This window comes from Juglans regia, chromosome 8 (assembly GCF_001411555.2).
Source record: "Juglans regia cultivar Chandler chromosome 8, Walnut 2.0, whole genome shotgun sequence".
In the NCBI taxonomy this organism is placed as follows: Eukaryota; Viridiplantae; Streptophyta; class Magnoliopsida; order Fagales; family Juglandaceae; genus Juglans; species Juglans regia.
Window position 1 is genome coordinate 6,702,762 of NC_049908.1, and position 13,099 is coordinate 6,715,860.

Genomic DNA, 13,099 nt, shown 5'->3' on the forward strand with positions numbered 1-13,099 from the left:
GCGCAGTTTGCTGTGAAATCAACCGAATTCATTTTTGGGCAATTTTTAGCCGTATGACCCACTTGATTGCACCATTGACATTTAGGCTTGTATTTCCTATAGCCTGAATTTGAGGGCCCATTTTTATTGTGCTCGTTGTTGTTGCGATTCTTGTTGGAAGAGAACTTAGGGCTCGGTTTAGGCTGTCCAGAAGCTCATCCTTGCCGATTGGAATAATTTGTAGTGGGAATAAAGTTTGCTGCCGATTGCTTCTCTAGCTGCTGCAGGTAACTCTCATGACCTACAAGAAGATCATGCAGTTCTTCAAATTTCAGAGAGGTCTCACGAGCGCTGATGGGTGCCACAATTTCTCTAAATTCGAGACCCAATCCATTGAGGATGTAAAGAGTTAAATCATCATCCAAAACGGGATGATCAGTAACTGCGAGTTTGTCGGCAACCACTTTGATTGCTTGAAGAAACTTAGTAACAGTGCGATTGCCACGAGTGCTCAAGGTCAAATCCTCATTGAGTTGCATCGCACTCGTCCGTGATTTTCCTACATATAAACGGGTAAGAGCCATCCAAGACTCATGGGACGTTTTGTATGCAGCAAGAAGTGGGGTATCATGGGACGTTTTGTATGCAGCAAGAAGTGGGGTAATAGTGGTGGAGGTTGAGGCAAGAATAGCATGTAGGATGAGTTTGTCTTGGCGAACCCAGTGGGAGTTCGCGGCTTTGGAGGCAGCAGAGTTTGTTGCGTCAATGGTAAGGCATTGTTTTACACCAGTGACATAATCAATGAGATCATAACCAGTGAGCAATGCTTCAAATTGAGCCCTCCACTGAGGGAAGGTAGAAGGGATAAGTTTTCATTGATAGTGGTTGCGACATTGATGGTGATGATGGGTGAGTCTGTGGTAGCCATGTCGCAGGAAGAAGACAGAGATACTCGTTAGAGGTCTGGCTCTTCTGATACCATAAAGGAACTTTACACTGCTATGGTATTGTATTTTGAACTCACCAAATTCCATTTCATTACACAATACCTTTATACAACCCGAGAGGCCTAATTTTAAGCATTCAAAATACATAACTGAAAAAGGAAATTTACAATCACAATAAATAGCAATATTTACAGCGATAAGAAACTGGTTCTAGAATCATGAGAAATACAAAAAAATATGGCGATGTTTATGATGGCAGCAGGACTTGAGTTGGCACTTGTTTGATTTCTTCAGTTTCCTTGATAACCTTTGCGTAACCGGTTGACAAACTGGATCCCATTTTATCCCTTTCTTCCTCTCTCTCTCTCGGCTCTGGTCAAGTCCTTCGTAACTACACTGCGCCACCTTAATCTCTATCTTTCTCTGGTGAAGACGTGAAGAACAAACAACTAGAGACTACATAGATGGCAATCCTAAAGAATCGGACATGTACTTTAGCACTAATACCATACGATTGAAGGTCCCAGATGGTTCGAATGCAGTTCTGGTGAAGAACCTTTACCTCTCCTGCGATCCCTACATGCGATGCATAAAGGAAAAAAACCCAGATCGCCTCTTTAATTCCTTTGCCCTTGATTTAGTAAGCCTTGCCCTTATGTTGGTCTCTCAATCTTTTTCTCTTAAATGTATACACATCATCTTCAATGATGCTAGAAACTATTTGCAACCGCATGAATTTTGCCTTCCCTTACCAATTGGATCCCTTTCAATGGTATATCTCTAATCCACTTTTTATAATGGCCAAACTCGATTGCCCAACCACTTAAGGTCACTTTCAGAAGTCACACCAGTCCAATCTTGCACTTCAGCTTTAAAATAAGGCCTCCAAGATTTGCGTTTTGGGACATATTTAACAAATCCTAAATCTTCTGTAAACGAATAAGAGGTTCCAAGTAACTGATTGTTGATTCCATTTTCCACCCTTTCTGTACAAGAAGTTTTGTCCAAGTCACTTTGAGTGGCTGAGGGTGACTCAGAACAAGCTTGTGTCTGAGACATCATTTTCTCAGAATGGCTGAGGGAAAGAGAGAATGAGAGAGTGGGGAGAACAAAATGAAATTTGAAAGGGAGAGTGAACGAAAAGAGAGTGAGAGTGTGTGCGTATGAAACTAGAGAAAATTGAGAAGGAAGAGGGCTCCATATCGATGGTTGGGTAAAGAGAAAATGAGAGTGGAGAGAAGAAAAAAAATCTGAAGGAGAGAATGAGGAATGAAAAAACTGATAGAGTGATAGAGAGGGAAAGAAATGAGTGTGGGAAAAAATAAAATTTTTTATACAACCGGTTATGCGAGGGTTCCCAGCCGGTTGCAAGTAGAGTTTTTCATAATATTAATGTTCCAGGCCACCAGTTCATTAGAGCATTGGCATTGGATTGTCTATTTTACTCTTTAAATTTTGACTAATATATAACTTTTTCACTTTTAGCTAATCATTCAAAACTTAAAGCCTACATTGGATTAGTCATCGCACTCTCTATAATAATAAAATATTATTATTTTTTATTTTTATATTTTATAATTAATTTTTATTTTATAATTAATTCTATTTTCATAACCTCCTATAATCACCTATAATTCTAATAATCATATTTATTTTCATTTTTACAATCCAATAAACAAAATCGATATCAATATTATCAAAATAATTCCATCGATCTTCAATATTCGGTAGAGGAAGAGAGAAGAAAAAAGAGAGAGGAGACGCGAGAGAGAGAGAGAGCCAATATTAATAAACAATGTATTTGGAGGTGAAATAGTATTTTTCATATTTGAAGAAAAAGATAAATTTACTGTAGCTGATATTTAAGATGAAAAATGTTTGGCTAATTCAATGTAGGCCAACTATTGATAAAGTTATTTAAATTTAGAGATGAAATGTTATTTGAAGAAGCCAATATAGATGCTCTTATAAACACAATAGTTTGTAAATCGCATGCTGAATTGTAATATAGTTGTACAACTTGTACTGATCAATAAAGTCATGAGTATTAATTTCCTTTTAATGATGAGTTATATACATGCATACCTCTTAATTAATTCATCTTTGTGTAAGGCTACGAAAAAAAAAATAGGGGATTATTTCATTCAAACTCGTCAATTTTTTTAGAATTAATTAATTATTCTCATGCATCCTTTGAACATACGAGCTAGAGCACAAAGAGGACTAACGACATGAACAAATCCTCCTTTAATTAATTATATCTAACAACCCTTTTATCTCATTATTACTGTAACATGGTCCTTTAGGCCCCTTTTGGATATATAAATACTCTCAATTCATCTTATTTCATCTTATCAGTATAATTTTTTCTAAATTTTCATATACAATATAACAAACAATTCAATTTTTTCAAATTTTAAAATAATAATATTAAAAAATAATATTCTAATAATATTTTTATATTCAACTCATCTAAAATCGTCTCGTCTCATCTCATCTCATAATTTTTTTTTCTTCGGCATTTTGTTTTAATTATGAAAGGTTAACTAGTTACCAAAAACATATTTTTAATTTGATCTCTTAGAAAAAAAAAATGTTTGAATTGACTCCTTCAAAACGAACATGGAGTAGTCGGGAATTGACTATTTCGTTTCAGTGGCGCGTACGTACGTATGTGGACAACGATTTATAACTTAATTAGAACTGATCCCTTCTGTGACGCATGAACGTCGGCAGTAGACCAAAACAGATATTAACAATTTTTTGCATTAATTTCCATTAATCAACTAAATAAAATTCATGAAGAAAATTATGTTTCTGAGATTTATAATATATGTTTGAACGCACACCTCATTAGCTAGCTAGACGTTCGATCCATATTTAATGATTTGGTGAAGTATTGCCTAAATCTCACCGCGAGCACGTTCGATCTAGACATTCCAATTTATATTACTAAGCTGGTTCAAACCAGCTTAATTAATTATATATAAAGAGACTTAATTTCAAAGATGATCAGTTCATAACATGACCAAAAACATAGCACAAGAATATATATTATAATACACATGCATGCTCAACCTGCCATCTCCGATGCATGACTAGTATTAACCTTGAACCGTACATATATATATATATACATATTATATACACACATGATGAATATAATAACAAATTTAGTAAACTCACGAACTGATTTGACTTGATGTGGAGGTATATTTTAAGATTGTAAAATTACTTTTCTTATAAAGTATGTAAATTAAATCATTAGGTATCCAAATACCCACTGCCGTGTTGAAAATGGCAAGTTGCCAACAGTACTTCACCATAACTTTATGAGATCTATTTCTAACAAAATTTAATGTATCACATCAAGTTATATCAATTAATTTGTGAGTTTATTTTTATGAATTCTCTTTATTATAATTGTAACACTACGTATATAACAAATTTGATCATTTCTTGGTCTTTTATAATAATTATAATAATCATAATAATAATAGTAATTATATATATTATGTGAGATATGGCAAAGCACTTCTTTTTGATCTACTTGTTTGGCTAATTGTTTCCTACAGTTGATTTCCTGGAAATTAACTGGCCGGGTTCTACTTTTATATATACGCCAGATACGTGAATTCAAAAGGGAGATTAATGGAGATGCATTCTGATCAGCAATATAATTTTATTTTTTTGTCTTTTGTTTAATTTGATGATCATCAGTTTGTCATGATTAACAAGGTGTTTAAAGAAATGGATCTCGATCGTACGTTCAGCCTTAATTCTTAATTAATGAACACACAGAGTACTACTGCCTAAGAGGAATATTTCCCAATATTCAAACCAAATGATCTCATTATCTTCGTGGCCAAGCTATGCTCCCAAATAGCAAAAATATGGAATAATTAATGCGCTTTTTGTTCATTTTATCTTATTTTAAAAATAATAAATATGCCCCTAAGACATAATTAATAATTAATTAGACATATATATATATATATATATATAGAAACCAAGCTTAAATAAATATTTAACCCATAGTGTATTAATATTAATATTCCTGATCAGTTTATTGTCGACAACCTTTTAATTCGTAAGTTGACTTTCAAATATTTGATGTATCTTGTGGGAGAAAATTAAAATTTATGTTTATTGATGATCAGACGTTGGAGATCAAAACTAGTCACCTACGAATAGACACTTGAAATTTTCAATCGATAACATCTGATATTCTTTATCCCTTTTAATTTCCTAGCGTTATATATTAATATTTATATATTTTTCGATTTTAAGAAAAATGTTTTTTTTTTAGTATAAAATGCTAATAATGCTGAATAACTTATACTGATCATAAAAAGAAAGAGAAAAAAAATATCAAATCTTCATCGAAAGAGATCGATGGTGGAATAATAAAATGGTTCGTAATTAAGAAATATTCTTTCATGATGTTATCTGATCTTGTCGGCAACATTAATTTTGTTTGTCTTGCTTTTATTTATTTATTTTCTTTATTCCTATTGCGGCGCCCTACAAAATCATATATTGCAATCGAGCCACAAAAGACCACCAAAAACGTCCCAACGGCCATAAAACCATATAACACACTACTTATAATAGGATCTATTATAATTTTAAAAAAAAATTAAGACACTAATAATTTTTTAGCATGACTAATGTGAAAAGTTACCACATTAATGGTGTGATATTGGGTGTGTAAAAAATGGTTTATAAATAAATTTTCTCATATTTTACTTATACCGACATATAACATATATATATATTCATGTGCTTTTTGAAAATTTTCACGGATAACAATATATTAGATTTGCATAACCTAATTTCTATGTTTATCTTTCTTCTCTACTGAATCTTAAAATCAGGACTGAAACTCTAATAATAGAATATAAAAATAATATTAGAAAATAACAACCGTAGTAACGAGAGAAAAGTATTGTCAGATGAAAAATATTATTCCTACCATTCATATTATTATAACTAGTATTTATTCAAAACAATAAATTTTTAATTTAATATTTATATCTTAACTTATTTCTCTTTTATTTGAAATAAATTTTTAAAGAATGGTATAGGTACTATATCGTTATCTTCTTGTTACGAAATAGATGTTTTTTCATTGTCAGATATAAGATATTTCAAAATTTTCATTTATCAAAATAATCTGAAATGATCAAAATATTCATATTCTTATAATTAATATTCACTAAAATAAATAAATTTTTTATTTAATTTTTAAAATAAAACTTTCAAGAATATTATAAGTATATCATTATCTTCTTGTTATGAAGTAGATGATAGTATTTATTCAATGTAAGATATAAGATATTTTAATCCCAAGTGTGCTTATACCTATATTTCTCTCTCTAGAGAGGGAAATTCCTGCTTCTTTCTAAAAAGAAAATAGTCCATCATCCTCTTCATCCTCCTATTCCACCGGAGAGGAGGATAGAGCTTTGGCTTCCTTTATCCTCTTTATTCATTTTTTAGCACCACCCTTTTTATTGGTTTTTCTCTTAGTTTTTTCTAATATTTTATCTCTACCAGTTTGAGTTATGGCCAATCTATCGCTTTTTAGCGACCGATTGTTAATATGCAATTTACCATGCAACTCATTAGTTGTCGATATCCTGATACAGTGCAGAGCCATAGCAAAAATCTCAATCTCGACGTGTGACTCTCACGCGCGACTTAAACCCATGCATGATCACTATGCCTCATCCCGTTGAAACGCCTCAAATGGATACACGTGTCATACCAGTAGTTTCGTCAACTCAAAAATATTTTAGATCTAACCCATCTATCTCACTATCACCAGCACGTGGCCTCCACGTGCCTTTATAGGTGAGCGTGAAGAAATTCGGCCATTGCAATTAGGGCTAGTCAATCCTAGATATAACATTATGTTCTTGCTAATTTTCCTAACTCGTATAAGACTCGTGTGATAATTATCATTCATGAACAAGGTTGTATAAAACTTCGTTTGACTCATTAGCAATGTAGCTCGCTCAATACGTATTAACACAAATAAACATATTAATATATAAAGATGCATCATGTTATATGTTTATATATGTGGCATATGTAGTAATTATGAGTTGAACTATTTCATGAGTATAATTGTATAAATGTTACAAACATATTAGTATTCTTATACAAGTACAATTTATCAACGTTGGATAGAGTCAAGTAGTCTTTTAGTCTTGTAACCATTTAATTGCATTTGTAAATAATGGTATTCGTAAGAACAAAATTATATCTAATCGTAGATTGTAAGTAAGAATATTTTGTAATTTTTTTTCAAAAAATTTAAAATTTTGAAAAATGATATATATATATATATATATATAATGAGTAAGAATAGTCTGTAAGTTTGTTTTTAGTCGAGTTTTGACATAAGAATGCGTAATTAGTCAAATAGAATAACATGAAAGTTCTAAGTTTATCTATTTTTTTTAATTATATCTAACAATGGATAAACAAAAAGACACGACAATATTGGAGACACGACTCCAACCCAGAGGCAAGCCTATAACCATGGAATGACGTGGCACCCCTCCAGAAAGTTCAAAAGCTAGAATACATCCCACTAATTTGCTGAATATTTCATTAATATATTCACGTTGTGGGCAGTATGGTTGCCCAAGGAGCACCTACCTATGCTACTTGTTTACCGACAGAATATATATATATGCTTGTTTTTTTTAAGGGTAGAAGGGAAGAAATTAATAATTAACAATGTTACGTCATCATTCCCAGGGGGCTCCTCCCTAGTTTGCTGACATATCATTCTACTGCCTAAAACTGAATAATATATATTATTTTAAAATTGCTGTTAGCATAACAATTACAACCTTTTGACCGAATTTTTATTTTTTCCCAATTTATGATTTTTATTAAATAAAGAAAAATTATATCCAATTGATTTTATTTTTGAAAAAAACTCGACATTTAATGAAAAAAATTATGTTGGCAAATTCATTGAATTAAGGTGAGGTTTGAATAGTGGGTTGAGATGAAAGTTGAAAATTGAATTATTTATTATATTTTGTGTAAAAATTTAAAAAATTTATAATAATTAGATTAGATCATGTGATGAGATGAGTTGATATTAATTATGAATCCAAAGATGATGTAAATGTGTTGAGAAGTGGAATGCCTTCACTTCAAAAGAAGCCAATGGACGTTGTTCAGCGTTGAGAGGGAAATCGACGTGAGAATATCGTGGTAATCGCACTTAAATATAGAGTCATTTGGCCAACTCAACTCTTGGACAAATCAAATAAATTGGAATAAAGGTTTTGTATAGACTAGATTAAGGATACCACCCCTCAATCCCCAACAAATTTCATATGGTCATTGAATAAACCCTAAACCGCGCAGTGGTGGAAATGAAATTACCTATAGCTAGCCGTCATTTCTGCGAGAGAGATGATGGTTGTGGCCTTCGTCAGGTCCCTTCACCGGAATATGTTTTCAGACGAAAAAGAAATCATCGATATAGACATTGCGAATTTTGGAAAGGGGAAGGGGAAATGAGATTTCTCATCAAAGGAGGTGATGATGTTTAATATAGAACTGGAGAAAATGCATCGAGATGAGGAGGTGAGGTGGTGGTGGCATGGTGGGGTCACTGGTGACAGAGGCTTGAGGGACAAGAGGGATTGAGGAGAGATGGGGGAGAGACACCTGGAGGGAATAAAATTGAGGAGAAAAGATGCGGTTGAAATTTTACTATCTTTCCCAGTGTTTTTCATTCGCACACTAAGTGTTCTAGATGACTTTTACGACGACAATTTTCACTGCAAATAATATCTGTTATGACGATTTCTAAATTTGACGCATGGAGAATGGCGCTACAGTAAAAAATACTTTATTGTGACAACTAAAATCGTCGCAACATATATAAAAGTCGCCACAATAAAGTAAACAGTAAATTCTCCATCATGATTTTCAAATTTCACGCTGGAATTAAGCGGCGACTTTAAAATCACCATAAATAAGGACTATTTGTGACCTTTTTTTGCAGCGATCTTAAAATTATTGAAAAAAGTCTGATTTCTTACAGTGGATGCTTTTTTTTTTTACGAATATTGGCTCAGAGAACTTGAGTTTGCCCCGGCCAGATTGCTGGTTTCCAGAGTGCTGTTCCAGCTAGTAGCTTTTTCCAGAGTGAGTTAGAGTTATTGTCTAAATTCTGAAACTAGAGTGTAAGAAAAATAGATAATAAAGTACTAAATAATATAGAACTTCTACAAGAAGCTTATTTATGTTATTTTGATTATTGGCAATTTATAACTTACACGGCCTGACTACTTCAATTGTTTGGCATAAAAATATTTGACTAGTACTTATAATAATACATTAATGCCATAGAAGATCAACTAAGATAACGAAAACAAAAAGAATATTAGGGAATGAATCCAAATAATGCTGGTTTGTACAAGTCAAATCACACGACATTCGTGCTTATATGACGGTTCAAAGTATACTGTTTGGTAAGAGAATAACGTGACCAAAAACTAACAATATTACGAGAAAATATATATATTTATATTATTATTAATGCTCGATCGATCGATCGACCAACCCCTTCGGATTAATTGCTATATATTGCATGATATATGCTAATCTAACCTCCAACATAAACTAAGTATTTAAATATATATTAACGATTTGATCATTTGTCGACCCAACTTATAAATTCCTATGAAGTACTCCACGCACTAACACCCCCACCATATATATATATATATATATATATATATGCCTAGCTAGCTATAAGAAATAACTTTTCTATTTTTTAAATTAAGAAACTTAACGACATTGACCCAATGCAAAGGATTACTTATGGGAACTAACTAGTATTCAAGTTGAGACTCTCTCCAAATTGAACCATTCGATTTGAACAAAAACTACTTGAAGAGCTTCTTTATTCCATGATTCGAATTATTCCACTCTCAAGTATTGATGTGTAGATCAACACATCATTTATATCATTTTGTTGATAAATGTTAATTGGTAAGATTCAAATTTTAAAATTTATTTTTTAAAATAAATTATATCATGTGAGCAGTGTGTATTTAAGTTTTGGAATAAAAATATTCTATTTCTTTCCGCAATACATACGTTATGCATGATCTCGATCTCCATCAAATTATATCACTAAAAGAAATGATATTATAAAGAGATGACATGCCAATTGAGCTCTAACTCAATCAATGTAAATCAATACCCTTGGACTCTCTTCCAAAAGACTCGAACAATTTCAATAAATTTTACGGTCACCGATCAAAATTAGTCATCTTATGCGAGGAGTTCCAAATTTATGCATATTGCGATAAAGTCATAAAACAAATTAAGTGAAAGAATACAATGTTATATCGAACACTTTATCATAAAATTATAACTAAAATAATTTAATTATTTACTTCTTTATTTTCTTGCTTAACATCTTCAATGCTTCGTTATAAGAAGGAAAGAAATATAAAAGAGAGGATTATGATCATATAATCCTCATCCTAATAAAGTTGACTTGCACGATTCTTGATGTGACCTCGATTCTATAATGATTGGGTAAGGATTAGCTCACGGAGAACAATTTTCATAAGCAAATGTTGGGCCCACAACCTACTCTCTCTCTCTCTCTCCCCACAAGTATTTAAGACCAAGACATTCCGACGTTCCCTGCACTCGACCAAGACAAAAAGCAATACACAACAAGGTATATACTATATAGTATATACAACACCAATGGCACGAACTCATGTGATGCTTTCCTTCCTCGCCTGGCAGCTGATCCTCCTCTCTGCCAAACCTTATCTTACCAACGCCGCTGGCGGGCGCTGGCAACTCTTGCAAAAGAGCATCGGTATTACAGCCATGCACATGCAACTCCTCAAAAACGACCGCGTCATCATTTTCGACCGCACCGACTTCGGTAATTCGAACCTGTCCCTACCCGACGGTAAATGCCGAACCGTCCCGAAAGACTGCACTGCTCACTCAGCCGAGTATAGCGTCATCACCAATACCTTCCGAGCACTTTTCGTCCAAACAGACGTTTGGTGCTCCTCTGGGGCAGTCATGCCCGATGGCCGTCTGATCCAAACCGGTGGATTCAACAGTGGTGAACGTAGAGTCAGGACATTCGTACCCTGCACCGGCTGTGACTGGACAGAGATACCCAACGGATTAGCAGCTTCGCGATGGTACGCCACTAATCATATTCTTCCCGGCGGACGGCAGATTATAATCGGCGGGAGAAAACAGTTTAACTATGAGTTTTATCCTAAGAGCAGTGGCGCACCTAATTTGTATAGTTTGCCATTTCTATCGCAAACCAACGACGCAAACATAGAGAACAATCTGTACCCATTTGTGTTTCTTAACGTTGACGGGAATTTATTCATCTTCGCAAATAATCGAGCTATTTTGCTCGACTATGCCACCAACAAGGTCGTGAAGACGTACCCGGCCATACCGGGCGGCGATCCGAGGTGTTATCCGAGCACTGGCTCGGCAGTGTTGCTTCCACTCAAGAATCTGCAAGCCTCGTCTGTAGAAGCTGAAGTTCTGGTTTGTGGTGGAGCTCCAAAAGGGGCCTACACCCAAGCCAACAAGGGTAACTTCGTGGAAGCTTTGAACACCTGCGCCAGGATCAAAATCACCGACCCAAATCCCCAGTGGGTCATGGAGACCATGCCTAAGGCCAGAATCATGGGCGACATGACTCTGCTTCCAAACGGAAACGTCTTGATAATAAACGGCGCATCGTCAGGGACGGCTGGATGGGAAATCGGTCGAAATCCAGTCTTGAATCCTGTCATTTACCGACCTGACAACAAGTTGGGTTCACGTTTCGAGCTACAAAACCCGAGCACGATACCTCGGATGTATCATTCGTCGGCCATTTTGCTTCGGGATGGTCGAGTTCTCGTTGGTGGCAGCAACCCTCATTCGGGTTACGTATTCACCAACGTGCTGTACCCTACAGAACTAAGTTTAGAGGCATTTTATCCTCCATATTTGGACGCACAATTCTCAAAATTACGTCCCCAAATTGTATCACCCCCATCCCAGACCAAACTTAACCCTGGCAGAAAGCTAGCGGTTCGCTTTTCACTCACCGGAGCTCTGGCTCAAAATCAGGTCTCTGTGACGGTGGTGTCGCCGTCTTTTACCACGCACTCGTTCTCCATGAATCAAAGGTTGCTGGTACTTGGTGCGGAGACGGTGACAAATCTTGGGAATTCTACGTATGAAGTTCAGGTTACAACACCGGCCGGCTCGGGCTATCTTGCACCATCCGGATATTATCTTCTGTTTGTGGTTCATCAAAATATTCCTAGCGAGGGAATTTGGGTCAAATTACAGTGACAAACAGTACTACGGAGGTGTTTTCTTTTAAATTTGATTTCTCGCACGGTTTGAAAATAAAAATGTTTGAGAAAATAATATTAATGTTCCAGGCCGCCAGTTCATTATAAATACAACAATTTGTAAATCGCATGCAGAATTGTAATATGGTAGTACTGATCAATAAAGTCAAGAGTATTAATTTTCTTTTAATAATTAGTTATATCCATGCATGGCTCTTAATTCATCTTTGTGTAAGGCTAGGAAACAAAAAATTAATTAGAGGAATTATTTCCTTCAAACTCATCAATCTTTTTAGAATTAATTACTTAACAAGAAATGATAGTTGCAATAGTACGCAAGAGCTGCTCAATTATTTTTTAAAAAATAAATAAATATGAAACTCACAAAAAAAAATTATTAAATTTTTAATATTAGACTCCACTCTTTTTCAAAATGACTGCATGATACTTGCACACTCCACAAATACATATATCATTGCTTATAATTAATTAGTTGATCTCATGCATTCTTTGAGCATTCAGATCAGCTAGAGCACAAAAACTTGGACTAACGATACGAACACATCCTCGTTTAATATCTGACAACCTTTTTATAATATCTTAATTGTTAATCTAGCTAACACATTTAATATTGGCAACTAGCTAGCTATGGCATCTAAAAATAGAGGAACACTCTTTGCATGTTTGGGGCTAAATGTAAGATCAAACTTAATTGTCTAATATGTGTACGTACTAATTGGATATTTTCTCTGCGTATAACTATGTTAGAGAGAGAGAGAG

At 34.2% G+C, this 13,099-nt stretch overlaps 1 protein-coding gene across 1 annotated transcript; it reads left to right on the top strand.

The window, feature by feature from the left end:
* The first annotated feature begins 10,805 nt into the window (after positions 1-10,805).
* Positions 10,806-12,317, top strand: LOC108979520 (aldehyde oxidase GLOX1-like). The gene has a single exon (XM_018950211.2). It carries the CDS (start codon positions 10,821-10,823, stop codon positions 12,315-12,317), a length of 1,497 nt encoding a protein of 498 aa, XP_018805756.2. The 5' UTR covers positions 10,806-10,820.
* The last annotated feature ends 782 nt before the right edge of the window (positions 12,318-13,099 follow it).